Raw genomic sequence first — 18,262 nt, 5'->3', positions numbered from 1 at the left:
TACTGCATTGTGACGAAATGAATGTATGGCGCCCTTTTCCGTTTGGTTTCATTTCTGTGAACAAGAAATTCAGTCATTTATATTTGGAAAATGGTTAATCATTTATCTTTGTGTCTTTGCAGGTTTCAGAAATGATCTTGGTGCTGATGGGCATGAGTGTGTTGACCTTGAAGGGGAAGTTGAGCTCCCCCAAATCAAAGAGGAGGAGCCAGAGTTCCCTCAACAACAAATGGGAGACGAGCAACGTCCAATCAAAAGGGAGGAAGATCATTTCTCCTGGTCACTTGGTGAGTTCGTGAAGAGGGAAGATGTTCTGGGCGTGGCCAGTGGTGGGGCGGAACCTGCAAACACAGGAACATGGCCCCTAATTAAAGAGGAGGAGCCAGAGTTCCCTCAACAGTGCAAAAGAGAAGAGCAACCTCCAATCAAAAACGAGGAATGTGTCAAATGGTCAACTGGTGAGCCTTTCAAGAGTGAAGATGATCTGGACACGGCCAACATAGGGGCGGAGCTTCTGAGCGGAAGCTCAACAGAAGGATGGCGAGCAGAAAATTTAATTGCTCCTTTATCAGATGGCAACGACTTGCTTTTTGACGATGATGATGTTGAAGATGTTCAGAAAAATCCCAGTGGTGACAAACTTTGCAAATGCTTTCAGTGTGGGAAAACTTTTGGGAAAAAGTCTTCTTTGAAAACACATATGAGGAGCCACACTGGGGAGAAACCCTTATCATGTACAGTTTGTGGTAAAACATTTACACAGAAGGGACACTTAATTAGTCATGCAAGAACACACACAGGCGAAAAACCATTTTCGTGTTCAGTTTGTGGTAAAACATTTACACACAAGGGAAATGTAAAAATACACACAAGAACCCACACTGGTGAAAAACCATTTACGTGTTTGGTTTGCGGTAAAGCCTTTTCTAAAAATGAATCCTTAAAAATCCACATAAGAACCCACACTGGTGAAAAACCATTTTCGTGTTCAGTTTGTGGTCAAACATTCACACGGAAGGGACACTTAATTAGTCATGCAAGAACACACACAGGCGAAAAACCATTTTCGTGTTCAGTTTGTGGTAAAACATTTAAACGGAAGGGAAGTGTAAAAATACACACAAGAACCCACACGGGTGAAAAGCCATTTTCGTGTTCAGTTTGTGGTCAAAGATTCACACGGAAGAGAATCTTAATTAGTCATGCAAGAACCCACACTGGTGAAAAACCATTTTCGTGTTCAGTTTGCGGTAAAGCCTTTTCTCACAATCAATCCTTAAAAATCCACATAAGAACCCACACTGGTGAAAAACCATTTTCGTGTTCAGTTTGTGGTCAAAGATTCACACGGAAGGGAGACTTAAAAATCCACATAAGAACCCACACTGGTGAAAAACCATTTTGGTGTTCAGTTTGCGGTAAAGCCTTTTCTCAAAAGCACCACTTAGAAGACCACACAAGAACCCACACTGGTGAAAAACCATTTTCGTGTTCATTTTGTGGTCAAAGATTCACACGGAAGGCAGACTTAATTAGTCATGCAAGAACACACACAGGTGAAAAAACATTTTCGTGTTCAGTTTGTTGTCAAAGATTCACACGGAAGGGAAGCTTAATTAGTCATGCAAGAACCCACACTGGTGAAAAACCATTTTCATGTTCAGTTTGTGGTAAAACATTTACAGAGAAGCGAAATTTAAAAAAACACACAAGAACCCACACTGGTGAGAAACCATTTTCGTGTTCAGTTTGCGGTAAAGCCTTTTCTCACAATGAATCCTTAAAAATCCACATAAGAACCCACACTGGTGAAAAACCATTTTCATGTTCAGTTTGTGGTAAAACATTTACAGAGAAGAGTAATTTAAAAAAACACACAAGAACCCACACTGGCGAAAAACCATTTTCCTGCTTAGTTTGTGGTCGAACATTTTCCCATAAGAGAAGCTTAAAAGAACACTTAATAACCCACACTGGGGAACAATGTTTTCCTGCTCAGTCTGTGGCCACAAATTCGCTACAACAGCCCAATTAAAAGCTACCCAATGGAAAAACCTGAACAAGAAGACTTAACAACCCGCAGAGGAGAAAAGCCCTTTTTTTGGTCGATTTGTGGCAGGAATATCTTAAAAACACAATTACCCACACGTCAGAAACCTTTTTCCTGCTCTTGCCAGAGATTTTGTCGTCAGGATAGACTTAAAAGACGCAAATGTGTTGTAATAAGCAGTGGCCAATCACGGCTTTGCTTGCTTTTTCAAATTCTGTATGAAAGATCATTGTAATCGAAGTGTAATTGTATTTTGCGTTCTGAAAATCTTGTTTACACTTTTTAATCTGTAATTTAACGTGTCATCTTTTTGGTAGTTTCAATAAAGATCTCTTTTTGGTGAAAAATACTTTTTGGGTCTTTTTGTTGACAAAATCAGCCTTCCAAATTCAAAGGTAACAAAAAAGTGAAGCGGTATTTGCTCAGATTTAATGAATACATTAATTTGAACAATTTGACAAATTATTTTATAAGAGATTGTTTTCTTTCTACAGGTGTGCAAATACGGTAACTTCATGTCTGAAATTAACGATAAATTGTTTTTATCTTTTTGATGTTGAAGGGGATTATTGGTAGATTTTTATTTTATGTGTAACTATTGGAAAAACATTGAGTGAGAAAGTTTTATAGGAGATGATAGACAAACTACAAAGGGAATGTAATGTTAAATGTTTGCAAAAAACTACTAGATTGGGGTATTATTTACATTATTGAATGAATTTGGAGTTCTTGATCAGCATGCATTTTATGTGGCTTAATTGCTGTAAAGGGTACAGGCTTATTATATTAATCCTTGCCAACAGGGGAAGATGGTGGTTCAATTCTATTTAAAAATATACATTTATTTATTTGTTTCTGAATGTGAATGTAACTATTGCAGGCAACGAGAGCCCTTTTTGTGTGCCAGGCCGGAGAGGTGTTTTTTTTAACTCCTGTGAAGAATCCAGCTTGGTTTTCCATTTGTATTTTTCCTTTTTTTTTAGGTTACACGGTCTTTCTATTGTTTTGGAATCAAGTCGACCTTATGTTCACTTCTGAGAAGTAAGTAAAGTTTGTATATGTAGGAAACCAGTCTAGCTATTTATTACAGTACAGTAATACCTCGACATACGAGTGCCCCGACATACGAGCAATTTGAGATGCGAGTAAAATTTTGAGCAAATATATATCTTGAGATATGAGACAAATGTTGATATACGAGCATACAGCGGACCCGAGAGGCTGCTCATAAGAACTTCATGCGTACTGTCTTTCCCGTCGCAAGTCCCTCGTGTAATGTTTCTACGAGCACTGGGTGGAGCGTTGCATTTTTTCAGTGTTTTTTTTCCGTTAGCCAATGCGAATGGCGGAGGAGCTTGTTCGATAATACGAGAGGAGTATAGTACTTCTCGTTGGCAAATGGTCCTGTGTTATCCTATTGTGAGGACATTTGTGTGCATCATTTTGGGAATATTTTGAAGGGAAGACAAAATCAAACAACTGTCAATATTGACTGGCAAATAGAGCCAACACGGGAGAAGAAAGGTATCAAATGTCAAAAAAAAAATAGAATTAAGTTTAGTGTTAGGTTCGATTAAACTTATTTTTGAGTGTGTCTGCATCGTAATCCAAGTTTATTTAAATTAGTTTGTTATGTTACGAGCGTGTTGCCGTGCAAAAAGTATCTCTGTCTAATTTTACTACTATTAAACACATTTTAGTACTATTAAACCACTAGTTATTTGTTACTTTGTTAATAGATGGTGAATTAGAACAAATAAAAATGTTTCTCCAATCCAATATCCTGTTTTTGGTGTTTTTTTTAGAGGCTTGGAATAAATTAATTTGTTTTTAGTTCATTTCAATGGGAAACGTTCGTTCGAGTTACGAGAATATCGACATGCGAGCTCAGTCCCGGAACAAATTATGCTCGTTTGGAGTATCCTACTTGACGATGGAGCCCATCCCCCACACAGTTCCTGTTGTTTTGTTTGGTCGGATATGCACTTTGCTACTAACATCTAGTGTTGTGCAGAACATTAATGCAGTCATTAAAAAATTGCATGAATCTGCTAATTGGGGTTAGTCATAATTTTAATTCGTGTGATAATTTTTTGTTCTTAGTTTGTCGAGATAATGATTTTAAACAAAAAAAGTCTGAACAAAGGCACAAATCAAAATACAACTAGAACAAAATAGCACTTCTCTATAAATCACATTTTTATAATGTCTAACAAAATTATGCTTCGAAAATTGAAAACCAAATACTAGACGGTATTTTTTTTAAATACAAAGTTCAAGAGGTAAACGGACACCTGAAAACCGCCTCGTCAGAATAATATAGATTAAAACACTCAGGAATTAACATCAACATACATATTACTTTTACGTTCATTGAACAAAGTCAGATGCTTGAGGACGTAAACACTGCAAAAATGCAAGCAGTGAAATTGTGTGAAAAAACCTTTAACCCAGATTAATATTAAATACTACATATTTAGTTGAGACAGAAACAGGAAGCTTTGCTAGCACAGAGCATCAAAGATTTGATTGAAAATCTTATTGTTCCTCTCCACATAAATCTTTAGTAAAAGGCGAAAGATTTGTGCGATTTGAAGAGAAGCAAGAGTGTATTGATGAAGAATTGACAGAACGAACTACGTCTATATCCGCAATAGTAGTTTAATACAGGCTAAAGCACTAAAAACTAGTGCGTGGTTCCAATCCATTGAGCAGCCAATCACATTGCAGAAGCTGTATTATGCAGCCAATCACGTTTCAGCACCTGTATGAGGCAGCCGGGGGATTGGAGAGCATTGTGATATAATATGATCCAGGGCATACGTGCATCCTTTGGGTGCAAATGGGTTGGACTTAATGGTGCAATGAAATTAGTAATTAAACCAAATGATCCAAAATGGAGGTGTGATCGTGAGCCCGAGCCCGTCTCTCTCACTGACTTTTTATTTTTTTAAATAGATGTTTATAACAATGTATAATGAAACTATGTGTTCACTAAACTAATGTTACACCCTGCATTCGATCTTGACACACAGGGGGAAATAATCAGAACAGTGAGATGTTGTTGTTTACTTCAATCCAACTTTTACTGTAATCAATTAACACAAAAACCCATAACATACAATTAAACCCATATATATACATTATCAACACGTTAGAACCCAAAACATAATGTACAATTACACCTATATATATATATATAAATATATATATTAGCAACACTTTAGAACCCAAAACACAATGCACACACACACTCGTTCAACACACGGTCATAACTTGTTATATATTTTCCTTTTACAACTTCTAGTAGTCCTACTATTATTCAACAGGGTAAACAATGCAATATCAATAATATAAAATCCTTTCTATGACCGTTATAGACGATAATGGTGGCCGAAGGTAGCGTGCTAAATGCTATTCCATGTGCGTGACCCGAGACTCACATTCACGCCCGTAATTCAAAAGTAAATAAACATTAATAACCATTATCTCTTTTCTCACACGCTAAACAGTGTATATTACAAACCCCAAACTCAAACAGCCTTTACAACAAACAGCATACCTTGACACACAGGGGGAAATAATCAGAACAGTGAGATGTTTTTGTTACTTCAATCCAACTTTTACTGTAATGATTCAACACACCTCCCGTGCCTCAAGCTATTTGCTAAGACATCAATAATCGAATACCGATCTTCTTTAACATGCCCCACACTTGCCATGTGGATCCAAGGATCAACAATCGAACACCGATACACACATTCAATCCAAACTCGTTGTGCATTCTCAACATTCAATCATTAATAAATCAAACACTAGTATGTCACACTAATAGATCAAACACTCTAGTATGTCACACTCTCCCCCACAAAAACAAATGTCGTCCCGACATCAGTATATTCCAAATATCTTCCCCTTGTTGGTTGTAATGCTGAACAGTCTAGCGAACTTGTCATTTCACATCCTCTTCTGTAAGCTGATACTCATGAAAACTCCATTCGGCAAGGGCCACAGTTCAAATATAATCCACAACTCGTACGGTCCACGTTCACTGGATGGAAACTGTAATCACAGTCGGTAACAGTCCATGTTCGCATAATACATGTCACCCTTGTAGGCTCAAGCCTGTTGGAGTCCATACATAAAGGGTGGTTGAATGTAATATGGCTGCAGGTGTACTAACCAAGGAACCACTCCTGGTGCAGGGTAAGCAGGTAGCAGCTGATGTGGTGACTGGGTACTATAACAGGAGGGGACACCAAGCTGATCATAGGTCGTTCGTCGTGGTGGATGTCTCTCCCTTCTTGGCCGTTCATAAGTCAACGCCTCAGGTTCATTCACACCGGTTGGCGGAGAGGTCTCTGATAAATGATCATCACGAGGATCTTCAACAGCCAGATTTGTTCCCTCACCAGGCAGGTCCTCCCGCTGATAGTCATCTTCTCGTTGTACTGGTCCGGAAGCAGGGCCCTTCACTCAGAGTCTCTGATTCGCTGACAGTGGCCTGTGCTTAGACTCCATCCCTTGGGCATCTCTCTCATTTAGCACCTGGAGCGGCTCGTAGTGAAAGTCATCTTCATAACCACTGTCTTGGTCTGTCTCTTGAAGATGAGATACCGGCTGCTGTTTATTTCTCTCCATACTCTTGTCAATTTTTCCTCCTTCTGGTGTCAGGTTTTTTTTCAGAATGCGCTATCCTGGTTGTAGCACGGAGCTCCTCACTTTGGTGTCATAGTGCTTTTTACCTAGTTCTGCAGCTTTTCGTACACTCACGGTGGCAATGGTGTACGCCTCCTCCATCCCTTGTCTCCCTTTCTCCACTTTGGCCTTGTATAACTCCAGCTTGTCAGCTTTGATTGCGCGTTCTCTCAGCGCATCCAGTTCATCGCGATAGGCGCGGGCTGCACGGGCGTCTACGAGCAGCTTCAAATTCCCCTGCTGGAGCCTCTTTATTTCTTCCTCCATGTTTTCCTGCTGGTGTCTGTTGTCGAGCAGTTGTTCATTCCTCTCTTCTAGCTCTTGTCTAAGTCGTCTGATCTTTGCCTTTGAATCGGCAGGTTCCACCATCAGGTGTTGCCGAGTTCCCACCTGCTGCTGTTGCATGCTGGGAGGATTGACGATGGCCAGTGGACTGGGTGTGCCACAAAGCACACGAACCACACCTTCCCTTCCCTGAGTTAGCTCTGCTATAGTCTCTTCTTTTAGTGGTCTGCCTCCTCGGATTTTACATCCAGCTTGGAAATGTTCTCCACTCCCACACCGATAACAATGTGTGCACTTCACATCTCGCCCTCCCTGCTGACAAGCAAAACACCTTCTTGGGACATAAGCAGGGCGGCGAGTGTTCCAGGGGGGTGCTGGGGGCTTGCTGTAGTAATTTTGTTTTGCAGAAGGTGGCTGGGGCTTCCGAACTGGTCTTCTAAATGAAGGTGGGAGGTAGGACTGAGGCTGAAACATAGCCTGCTGTAGTGTCTCTCTGATCTGAGCTATCTCTGCACCGAGATCTTTAAGAGAAGCAACACTTGCCTTAAGTTCAGTCAACTCCGCTCGTACCTCACGGGACACTTTTGGTTTTTCTTCTCCAGGGCAATTGGTAGGTCGTAGTTCTTCTAAGTGCACCTTGCTAATATGTGTCGCTGCCTGTGGGGTACTAAACTTCTTTTTATTTCTCCTTTCTGTTTCATTAGCACAGGCTACATTTAACCGCTCTAGCAAAAGCTCATCTGAAGTCTTACAGTTCAGCAAGAGAGGCTGCATATCTACTCTAACACTGTCACTCTGGAGACCAGTGAGTATCGTGTGCAAGCACATACGCTGGACTAAACTTGGGTTGTACTGGATTCCTGATTCTGATTCTCGAGATGCAAACAGTACCTTCTGCCTAAGAACTAAGACTCGCATTAAGAAACTTTGAGGAGTCTCTTTGATATGCTGCACTTCTGAAGCTAACTGCACATAGAGGTCGGTAGCACTCCTTTCCTGAAAATGAGCGCGTAGGATGCGTTTGAGTGTGGGAAGAGTGAGGTTAGGTTTCTCTTCCAAATAATTACGTAGCTGCAAACTGGGGGAGATAGCTCTGATAACTGCATCAATAATTTCCACATCTAAGTAACCCCTATTCAGTCCATTTTCAATTTGATGAAGAAGGCTGGAGAATGTCAGCTTGTCCCTCTGGCCTGGTTCACCTATTTGGCCGGCAATTTTGAAGTCCTTGCGCCAGTATGAGCTTGGCTGGGGCTGGGGAGACACACCCCCTTGAGGGTCCGCAGCATCTGGTAGCTGGGGCAAAGTTATTGGAGTCTCTTCCAATCTTGATCCTTGCTTTTCGTTTTCATCTCTTTTGACTTCATGCTTCATATCTGATATTTTATCTTTCAGTTTCAACAATTCAGACATGCCTTCATCCTGCAGTTCCTCTAGTTCTTCTCTTTCTAGGTACTTTACAATGTGAGCCACTAATGATAGACGCGATTTCCGTTTAACACTTCTTAATATGTTAAGAAAATCACATATTTCCAGTAGGTTATTTTCCGTCAGGTTGTTCAATGTTCCTACCACCTCTTCGAGTAACTGTTCCATTTTGTTGACGATCTAGGAGCTCTGTTGACTGTACAGGAGTGAACTCTGAACTGGCACGTCTTTACTGTCCCTCTGATGATCTCGTAGGCCTCAGATGACAAGTACTCAACCGCCAACTTCCAGTTCTTCTTAAACAGCAACACCTCCTCTCACTGCCATCTACCTGGTTTGTAGTGTTTGGGGGGATTTAGCTGGCTCAGAATTCAGTGAGCAGGTCTTGGACACTGGACATCTGAACAGCAATCCCAGCGGTGCCTCCAAAATGTTACACCCTGCATTTGATCTTGACACACAGGGGGAAATAATCAGAACAGTGAGATGTTGTTGTTACTTCAATCCAACTTTTACTGTAATGATTCAACACATCTCCCGTGCCTCAAGCTATTTGTTAAGACATCAATAATCGAATACCGATCTTCTTTAACATGCCCCACACTTGCCATGTGGATCCAAGGATCAACAATCGACCACCGATACACCCATTCAATCCAAACTCGTTATACCTTCTTTACATGCAATCGTTAATAAATCAAACAGTCTAGTATGTCACACTTACAACACATATAGAATATTCCATAATAATTCTAACAATATATGTATATATATATATATATATATATATATATATATATATATATATATATATATATATATATACATATATATATATATATATATATATATATATATATGTGTGTTGAACGCTGTGCTTTTATGTTAGAGTTATTGGCATTAATAAAAGCCATTTTAATGCCCCGGCAGTCTCAAGTTGGCCCTGCAGGTCAGGTTTTGTCCCGACTCCTCCCGGCGGGGCGCCCAGCTGTAATTGGCCCGGAGGAACCGGGCCCCCGCCTCCCCGACGACGCCGCTCAGCTGATTGGAGGAATGAATGAGTGAGTGAGCGAGGCACTGGACAGCCCGGCCGATGTCCCGCCCTCCAGAGCCGTATACCTCACCGTGATTGGTTCATTCAGCTCCGAACACAACAAGTGTCATTAATATCAATGTTGCGGGCGGGCCGCGCGAACATTCATCTTTCATAATTAAGACGTATTAAAACGGGTCCTGCTAATTATCGTCCCGAGGGCCGCGAGTTTGATCTTTCTTAACAAAAATCTTCCTAGAAAGCCAAACTATTGATTCATTCAAGGTAAGTTATTTGTTATTATTTGAACTAACCCAGAATCACAATGGGGATTATTTGTTATGATCAGTTATTTTCGTTGTGTAATAAACATGACTCTTCTCTCTCGAAACTTGAATACAAAGTAAGTATAAAAGCTTTTCTATCTGCAGATGAAGAAATTGAAGTTAGACAAAAAAAGGACGTTTCCTGCAGGAGACATGCAGGGCTCGGTTCTGAGCGCGGCCCAGCCGGACCCCGGAGCGCCCAACGACACCGACAACCAGGAGGAAACGGAAATGGTGGAGCTCAGACCTGAAAGTCCCTCTAACCTCGATCCTCCCAATTTGCCTGGGCCAGGGCTACCTGCGATCACGTGAGTACTTTGAAAGTGACTTTTTTTCTACAGGAAAAAGGAGGGAAATGTCATTTTTTATTTTTTTTATTTTTGTGTGTTTCGGGACAGTCCGACGTTTGACTTGAATAGCCTGTTCAAAGCGGCGGCCGGAGGAGACGTCCTCAGCTTGGAAGGCCTTTACGACTACTTGGACCAAAACACGAAGAAACTCAGCGACTCTGAGTGTGAGTGTTAACGCAAACACTTCTCTATTTCCATCTATTTTTGGGATACATTAATGCCGTTGCCAACAACAAGACAAAAGCCACATACTGGTGAAAGAAATCAATTCAGTTTTTTATCATCAACCATTATTGTAGTTTTAAAGATGTAACTATATCATTAACTAATACATGTTAATACATCAATGAAATGTTAGGCTAGTTTTCTTTAAAAAAAAAAGCTTTTATTTGTTAAAAAAATTGATCACGTATAGTAAGGCTTTTTTCCTTTTAAAAAAAGACCATGTAAAGTAAGGCTTTTTTTTTTGTTCAAAAAATGACCATGTATAGTAAGGCTTTTTAAAAAAAAGACTATATATAGTAACGCTATTTCCCCCCAAAAAAAGACGGCAAGGCTTTTTTCCTTTAAAAAAAAGACCATGTATGGTAAGGCTTTTTTTTTCGTTCAAAAAATGACCATGTATAGTAAGGCTTTTTAAAAAAAAGACTATATATAGTAACGCTATTTCCCCCCCCAAAAAGACGGCAAGGCTTTTTTCCTTTAAAAAAAAGACCATGTATGGTAAGGCTTTTTTTTTCGTTCAAAAAATGACCATGTATAGTAAGGCTTTTTTAAAAAAAAGACTATATATAGTAACGCTATTTCCCCCCCAAAAAAGACGGCAAGGCTTTTTTCCTTTAAAAAAAAGACCATGTATGGTAAGGCTTTTTTTTTCGTTCAAAAAATGACCATGTATAGTAAGGCTTTTTAAAAAAAAGACTATATATAGTAACGCTATTTCCCCCCCAAAAAAGACGGCAAGGCTTTTTTCCTTTAAAAAAAAAGACCATGTATGGTAAGGCTTTTTTTTTCGTTCAAAAAATGACCATGTATAGGCTATTTAAAAAAAAAGTCCATGCTTAGTTAGGCTTTTTTCCTTGAAGACCATATACTATAGTAACGCTATTTTCCTATAAAAAAAGACCATGTATCGTAAGGCTTTTTTTTCGTTCAAAAAAATGACCATGCAAGACAGCCTGTCCTCCCAGTTTGACCCATAAAAAATGTTTGTCCCGCAGACCAGACGTGCGGGGAAACGGCTCTGATGAAGGCTCTGCTCAACCTCCGAGGTGGCACAAATCCCACCGTCGAATCCCTCATCAACGTCTCAGAGAGGATGGGTGACATTGAAGCGTTTGTCAACGCGGCTTACACCAACATGTATAACAAAGGTCAGTTTGCATACTCCGCCAAGCATTCATTTTGCATCCATTGTAGAAATGTTTTTCGCCGACGGTAAACAGGGCAGACGGCACTGCACATCGCCATAGAGCGAAGGAGCCTCAGCTACGTCAAGCTTCTGCTCAGCAAAGGAGCCGACGTCCACGCTAAGGCTTCGGGCCAATTCTTTCAGCCGCATGACGGGCAAATCTTCTACTTTGGTGAGTGCGCCGGACTCCACTTTTCACTTTCACCATTTGAGTTTGTCAAATGAACACTCTTCTTAGTTTTTTCTTACTAACTTGTGTGTTGTTTGTCGGTATGGTCTCTTTTGGGAGACCAAGAGAGGGAATGAAGAATATGACATATTTTATTCCTTCATTTTATTGTAGCTGTTGCATTTTTGATATAGTACCACAGTAGGATTGAAACTATTGTTCTCAACTCATTTACAATGAACAAAAGGTCTTTTGTCTGAGTTTCTGCTTCAAGGTGTGGTCCAGGTGATAAGTGGTCCAGGTGACAAGTGGTCCCGGTGATAAGTGGTCCAGATGAAACCAGAGACAAAGGGATCCCCGCGGAGAGGGCGATGGTCCAGATGATACCAGAAACAAAGGAATTCCTGCGGAGGGAGCGACCAAGCCAGACGTGGATTCGTGGACAAGCAGATCTCAGGGGAGGACACCCCTCCAGAATCGTCGTGGGACAGTCCGAATATCATTAGAATCAGCGAATGAATATTCATTTTTGTTTAACTATAACTGTGCAAACGCGGGTGTGGACCGTTGTCTTTTCATCCTCCACTGTGCATTACGACGCGCAGCTGGTTTACTATTATTTGGGAGGGGGCCCGGAGCTCTGTAAGGATCAATTTCTGGAATAAACCATCTGTGGAGTAACTCGCAAACCCTGGTTTCTTCCTTCGATGCTGAACGCGCACATTTGTTAGATGAGATCAGACTGAGTTAAGGAATTAGGGATAGGTGCTAAAACTGTACGTACGTACGCACGCACGCACGCACGTACGCACGTATGTACGTATATATATATATACACATATATATATACATATATATATATATACATATTGTGTCAGTATTCTGCGAAGCAGTGGGTCACTATATGGAAACGACAAGTGATGCTCACAAACCCATCACTCGTAGTGAGTCAATACAATCATTACGGTATACATAAAGAGTATTAATTCAAAACACAAAGAGCAAACTGAAAACATGAGCCAAAAATCAAAAATTACACCCCCCAAAAATTAAAATGAACAAAAAGCCACAGGAAGCAGTAAGCCATGGGTTAACGAGACATGGAAAACAGGTGGGTGACACACAGGGGAGGCGACCACAGGTGAAAGCAATGTACAATCACAACGATAAGTTTCAAGCCATCAATATTTTTTTCATACTAATGATTATACATAAGAATATTGAGTATTATCCATTTGTTCAACATTAAAATAAAATAAAAAACAATTCAAATTTGACTTCATATACCAACTGCCAGGTCTATTTACATACAGATCAAATCCGTTTGGATAAATATAAAATGGAAAAATACTCCAAAATGAACCCAAAGTAAGTTCTTATAGTTAAAAAAGGAAAAGAATGTAGTTTACAAAGCTAATAGAAAATTCTGAAGATTAAATGAAATAAAACAACATTTGACTTGTTTTTCTCTTTTTCAAACAGACACAAATTCACAGCAGACTAATTTTATCAACATGATTCAAAAATGACACGAGAGATTCTCATCATTTTCGCCAATTAATAGATAACATACACACACACATTTGTGTCTTTTAAGTCTTATGAATAAATCCTTGGCAACAAACTTAGTATTATGTATTATTAAGTATTTTTAACCAACGTGTTGAACCAAAAATTGAGCAAAGAAAGGGCTTTTCGCCACTGCGGGTTGTTAAGTCTTCTTTTCAGGTTCCCTTCTGTCAAAATGTTGGAACATTAACTGCACCTGGAAAAGGTTTTTGAATTGTGTAGCTTTTTAATTAGGCTGTTGTAGCGAATCTGTGGCCACAGACTGAGCAGGAAAACATTGTTCTCCTGTGTGGGTTAATAAGTGTTCTAAGCTTCTCCTTTGGGAAAATGTTCGACCACAAACTGAGCAGAAAATTGTTTTTTCACCAGTGTGGGTTCTTATGTGGGTTTTTATCGTTCCCTTATCTGTAAATGTTTTACCGCAAACTGCACACGAGAATGACTTTTAAACTGTGTGTGTTCTTGCATGACTAATTAAGTAATCCTTCCGTGTGAATGTTTGACCACAAAGTGAACACGAAAATGGTTTTTCACCAGTGTGGGTTCTTGTGTGCCTTTTTAAGTTTTGATTGTGTGTAAATCTTTGACCACAAACTGAACACGAAAATGGTTTTTCACCAGTGTGGGTTCTTGTGTGGATTTTTAAGCTTTCTTTCTCTGTAAATCTTTTACCGCAAACTGAACACGAAAATGTTTTTTCACCCGTGTGTGTTCTTGCATGACGATTTAAGTGTCCCTTCCATGTGAATCTTTGACCACAAAATGAACACGCAAATGGTTTTTCACCAGTGTGTGTTCTCGTGTGCGATTTTAAGTTATGCTGTTGAGAAAAGGCTTTACCGCAAACTGAACACGAAAATGGTTTTTCACCAGTGTGGGTTCTTGTATGACTAATTAAGTATCTCTTCTCTGTAAATCTTTGACCACAAACTGAACACGAAAATGGTTTTTCAACAGTGTGTGTTCTTGCATGAATATTTAACTTTACCTTGCGTGTAAATGTTTTACCACAAATTGTACATAAGGGTTTCTCCCCGGTGTGGCTCCTCATATGTGTTTTCAAAGTAGACTTTTTCCCAAAGATTTTTCCACACTGAGAGTATTTCCAGAGTTTGCCGTCCTTAAGACCTTCATTGTCATAAAGCAAGTCTTCGCTTTCTGATAACGGAGCAATTAAATTGTTTGCTTGCCCTTCTGCTGAGCTGCCGTTCGGAGTCTCCGCCCCTCTGCCGGCCACGCCCAGATCATCTTCACTCTTGAAAGGCTCACCAGTTGACACAGTGACATCTTCTTCCTCCTTTTTGATTTGCTGTTGAGGGAACTCTGACTCCTCCTCTTTAATTTGGGGTAAGGTTAAGGTGTGTGCAGGCTCCGCCCCTCTGCTGGTCACGCCCAGATCCTCTTCCCTCTTCAGGAATTCACCAAGTGACCAGGTGACATCATCTTCCTCCTTCTTGATTGGAAGTCGCTTGACTCTCATTTGTTGTTGAGAGAACTCTGGCTCCTCCCCTTTGATTTGGGGGAGCTCGAGTTCCTTTTTAAGGCCAGCAGACTCTTTCCCATCAGGACCAAGATATTCTCTGAAACCTGCACAGACACGAAGATAAATGATATGTTTCATAATCTGTCTATCTAACGAGAAGTCCTTTAGGTTAGACTGGGAATGTAAAGTCTTATACTTATATCGGCGGTGGTTAGGCTCGTAACATGACATTAACTTGAAATTTAACTGAAATCAACTCAAATGACTATACACACCCACACATATTCGACCACATGGAACCATCTCAATAAGCTTGTATCTCCAATTTGTCTCATATCTCAAGGGAAAAAAAATGCTCGGAATTTAGCTCGTTTCTCAAATTTCCCGTAAATTGGGACACTCGTATGTCAATGTATTCCTGTAATATGCTGGCTGCCACAGCAAATGTTCAATTAATAAGGAATAATTAAAGCACTTGCGGGTGACCCACATTGTAATCAACAGTTTGAGGAAAACAGAGTTCACCTTCAAAATTAAAGTCCAATTAAGAGCACACCTACACATTTCAATGTTTAAAAATGTTTTGTTTTATTAAACCCAAAGGATTCTTTAATCTCATCTCATTTTCTGAAAACCCTTTATCCTCATCAGAGTCGGGGGGGGGGGGGGGGGGGGGGTGCTGGAGCCTATCCCAGCTAACTTTGTGCCAGAGGCGGGGGGGCACCCTGAATTGTTGGCCAGCCAATCGCAGGGCACAACGAGACAGACAACCATTCACACTCATACCTAGGAGCAATTTAGAGTGTCCAATCAGCCTACCATGTCTTTAGAATGTGGGAGGAAGCCGGAGTACCCGGAGAAAACCCACACACGTCAAAATAAAAAGGTAAAAAATTTGAAAAAAAGCCTTTCTATAAATGGTCATTTTTAAAGAAACTAATGCTTTACTATACATGGTCTTTTTTATTATTAAAAAAGGCCTTACTATGCAAAGTCTATGCATGTCTTTGGAGTGTGGGAGGAAACCGGTGTACCTGGAGGAAACCCACGCAGGCCTGGGGAGAACATGAAAACTCTACAATGGTGGACTTGACCTGGATTTGAACCCAGGACCCCAGAGCTGTGAGGCCGACGCGCTAACCACTCGCTCCTCTGGCCCGCTTTTCACATTTTTAAGAACTTAAAATAAAATAAAAAACTTCAGTGTTGAGTCCTAGTAGCAAGAGGAAGACATGGGAGTTGCTTCCGCTTGAAAAATAATTTAAAAAATAAAAAACATTTTCCCCATAAAAATTCTGCGATGTAGTGAAATGCTGAGGGATTACTGTCCTTGAATTTGCAATTGCATTGCACAGATATAGCACTTCTACAATTAGCATTAAGCCTTAATGGTTTAGGAAATATATAGATATAAAAATGGACCCACCTTCTAGTCTGTGAAGGACAACTTTTGCATGCATTATTTTGCAAAATGTCGAGTTTTCCTCGTGGACCGTTGCTGCTCTTTTCCCACACGTAAATTCTGATGGAGACGCCATTGATAGCTGCTAGCTAGGCTAAGCTAAGGTAGGCCGCAAAGCTTCAAAGTTCTTCGACGACGTGAGAGACTTGTTCCTTTGATATATGCTAACAGGCTGAGCTAATGTAGCCCGTAAAGCTTCAACGAGGTCTTGAAAATGATTTTGGCTGATATTTAAGGTCATAAAGTAGCTTATGCTAGACACGACGGGGACCCATAGGTTAAGTTTGGTGGCGAAAACTGCGCATGCGCGGTCGCAGCGTCACTTCCTTCGATTTATAAATGTAAGAGAGTCGGAAATAGGAAATAATTATTCTTCAAACGTTCTGACATGTGATTTGTGCAAAACAATGTTTGCGCAGGTTTTAATTAAATTAAACATAAATCACTTGAAGATTCATCTCAAAAGGAGGCGTCGCAAAACGCGCATGCGCAGAAAAAACGTCCTTGATAATGGAGCTGTGGCTGTTTCGCCGATTGGCATCACGGGAGAAGTAGTTCTTCAATGAAACGGTTTGAACTCGCAGAAATCAGTCTCTTATTTAGGTACCGCTCTCTCGTGGTCAGGAGAAAATTTGTTTAATTTTAATTTCAGTATTCGTTGACATTGTACACAATAATTAAGACACTGTCAATCACAAGTTATCGAAGAAGCGCATTTTAAGAAATCATATCAGAAAATTAGCAATTTCTCAAAGGTATTTTAAACCCAAAAGGAAAAGTTTGTTTGGCCACCAAAACTTAACCTATGGTTCCCCGACGTGTCTAGCATAAGCTACTTTATGACCTTAAATATCAGCCATACATATATATATAAATATATGTGTGTGTATATATACTATATACATGTGTGTGTGTGTGTGTGTGTGTGTGTGTGTGTGTGTGTGTGTGTGTGTGTGTGTGTGTGTGTATGTATATGTATATACACACACACACACGCTTAAAGCGCATGCGCAGAACAAATCCTTCATGATACGATCAAAATAATTCCACACTGGGAGAAACTCAGAATTATCAATAATTACGTAAAAGTCCATCCAACAGACCCACGACACTTTGATAAAGTTTATTTCCGTATACTAAACACTTTGGCCAAACGATACATTTTCTGTATCAGTCACGTGGTTCTTTTCGGCACAGTGCTGACGCACCAGTGTCGCTCGTTCATCACTATTTATCAGCAAAACCTGCTTTATCTTAGCCCAGCTAGCAGCTTTCAAAGAAACAAGTCGTCAAATAGCTTGTTTATACTTTAGCTTAATTTAGCTAAAAGCTATCAAGGGAACAAGTCGCCGAAGAGATTGTTTATGCTTTAGTTTAGCTAGCAGCTATCAAAGGAACAAGTCGCCGAAGAGATTGTTTATGCTTTAGTTTAGCTAGCAGCTATTAAAGGAACAAGTCGACGAAGAACTCGTTGTAGGTTTCCTGGCTAATTTAGCTTAGCCTAGCTAGCAGCTATCAAAGCCGCCGCCATCATCAGAATTCACGTGTGGAAATGTCGGCAAGAACACAACGGCCAAAGCCCCAGGAGGAACTTTTTGAGGTCAAACAGGAGCATTCAACTCACGAGCAATTGACAGTTTGCAACATAACGCACGAGAAAGTTGTTCTTCATAGACTAGAAGGTGGGTTCACGTTTTATTTCCATATAGTCCCTTAAAGGTATTCTATTGACATGACACTATAGTAGCGTACGTACATTTTCATGAATTTGCACTAGCACCATTCGAAGAAAGACGTAATAAATTATTTTTCTATTTAAATTAACCACTCTAGGAGGGAAAGAATGAGTCTCAACGCGTGTTAATACTTAACAACGGCATTAAACAGTAGCTTTCCTATTATTGTATCCTTATCACAAACAAACAATGTATTTTTCAAATTACGCAAAGCGCGAGCGCCCCCCAGAGGCGTTCAAGAGTCATTCCTGCTACTCGCCCT

The 18,262-nt window shown here is 40.2% G+C and overlaps 3 protein-coding genes and 1 non-coding gene across 7 annotated transcripts in view; 2 read left to right on the top strand and 2 right to left on the bottom strand.

Moving 5' to 3' along the window:
• LOC144065881 (uncharacterized) overlaps positions 1-18,262 on the top strand; it is a 155,121-nt gene that overhangs the window by 90,524 nt on the left and 46,335 nt on the right. The window contains exon 2 of one of the 3 annotated variants that reach the window (XM_077589090.1): positions 123-2,399. The exons of the other annotated variants lie outside the window; for them this stretch is intronic. Coding sequence (XP_077445216.1) covers positions 123-2,035 — 1,913 coding nt within the window. The 3' untranslated portion in view covers positions 2,036-2,399. Of the gene's footprint in view, positions 1-122; positions 2,400-18,262 lie in introns of those variants that run through there. 3 annotated transcript variants of the gene reach the window in all.
• Positions 178-12,439, top strand: LOC144065944 (transient receptor potential cation channel subfamily V member 4-like). Of its 2 annotated transcripts, XM_077589191.1 has the most exons (6): positions 178-287; positions 3,034-3,091; positions 9,926-10,128; positions 10,219-10,334; positions 11,391-11,543; positions 11,616-12,439. In XM_077589191.1, exons 3-6 carry the CDS (start codon positions 9,926-9,928, stop codon positions 11,804-11,806), a joined length of 663 nt encoding a protein of 220 aa, XP_077445317.1. In that variant the 5' UTR covers positions 178-287; positions 3,034-3,091; the 3' UTR covers positions 11,807-12,439. The 2 variants fall into 2 exon arrangements, with proteins under 2 accessions (XP_077445317.1, XP_077445316.1); XM_077589190.1 differs by lacking the exons at positions 178-287; positions 3,034-3,091 and adding an exon at positions 9,465-9,779.
• LOC144066431 (U5 spliceosomal RNA) lies at positions 4,548-4,659 on the bottom strand. Its single transcript, XR_013297596.1, has one exon. It is a non-coding gene; the product is annotated as a U5 spliceosomal RNA (small nuclear RNA).
• On the bottom strand, positions 11,899-16,549 carry LOC144065923 (uncharacterized). Its single transcript, XM_077589167.1, has 2 exons — positions 16,229-16,549; positions 11,899-14,906 (listed from the first exon to the last, which is right to left on the bottom strand). The coding sequence occupies exons 1-2, from the start codon at positions 16,338-16,340 to the stop codon at positions 13,765-13,767; spliced, it is 1,254 nt and encodes a 417-aa protein (XP_077445293.1). The 5' UTR covers positions 16,341-16,549; the 3' UTR covers positions 11,899-13,764.

Source organism: Stigmatopora argus, chromosome 20 (assembly GCF_051989625.1).
Source record: "Stigmatopora argus isolate UIUO_Sarg chromosome 20, RoL_Sarg_1.0, whole genome shotgun sequence".
In the NCBI taxonomy this organism is placed as follows: domain Eukaryota; kingdom Metazoa; phylum Chordata; class Actinopteri; order Syngnathiformes; family Syngnathidae; genus Stigmatopora; species Stigmatopora argus.
The sequence above is the reverse complement of the archived record's forward strand: the minus strand, read 5'-3'. Positions and strand labels throughout refer to the sequence as shown.

What these genes read in the sequence shown, in the direction of transcription:
- LOC144065944 (XM_077589191.1), top strand. Translation starts at nt 9,926, where the DNA reads ATGAAGAAATTGAAGTTAGACAAAAAAAGGACGTTTCCTGCAGGAGAC. An exon ending in CCAGGGCTACCTGCGATCAC is followed by an intron (nt 10,129 to 10,218) that starts GTGAGTACTTTG and finishes GTTTCGGGACAG; the next exon opens with TCCGACGTTTGACTTGAATA. An exon ending in GAAACTCAGCGACTCTGAGT is followed by an intron (nt 10,335 to 11,390) that starts GTGAGTGTTAAC and finishes TTTGTCCCGCAG; the next exon opens with ACCAGACGTGCGGGGAAACG.
- LOC144065923 (XM_077589167.1), bottom strand. Translation starts at nt 16,340, where the DNA reads ATGGCGTCTCCATCAGAATTTACGTGTGGGAAAAGAGCAGCAACGGTC. An exon ending in TGTCCTTCACAGACTAGAAG is followed by an intron (nt 14,907 to 16,228) that starts GTGGGTCCATTT and finishes GTGTCTGTGCAG; the next exon opens with GTTTCAGAGAATATCTTGGT.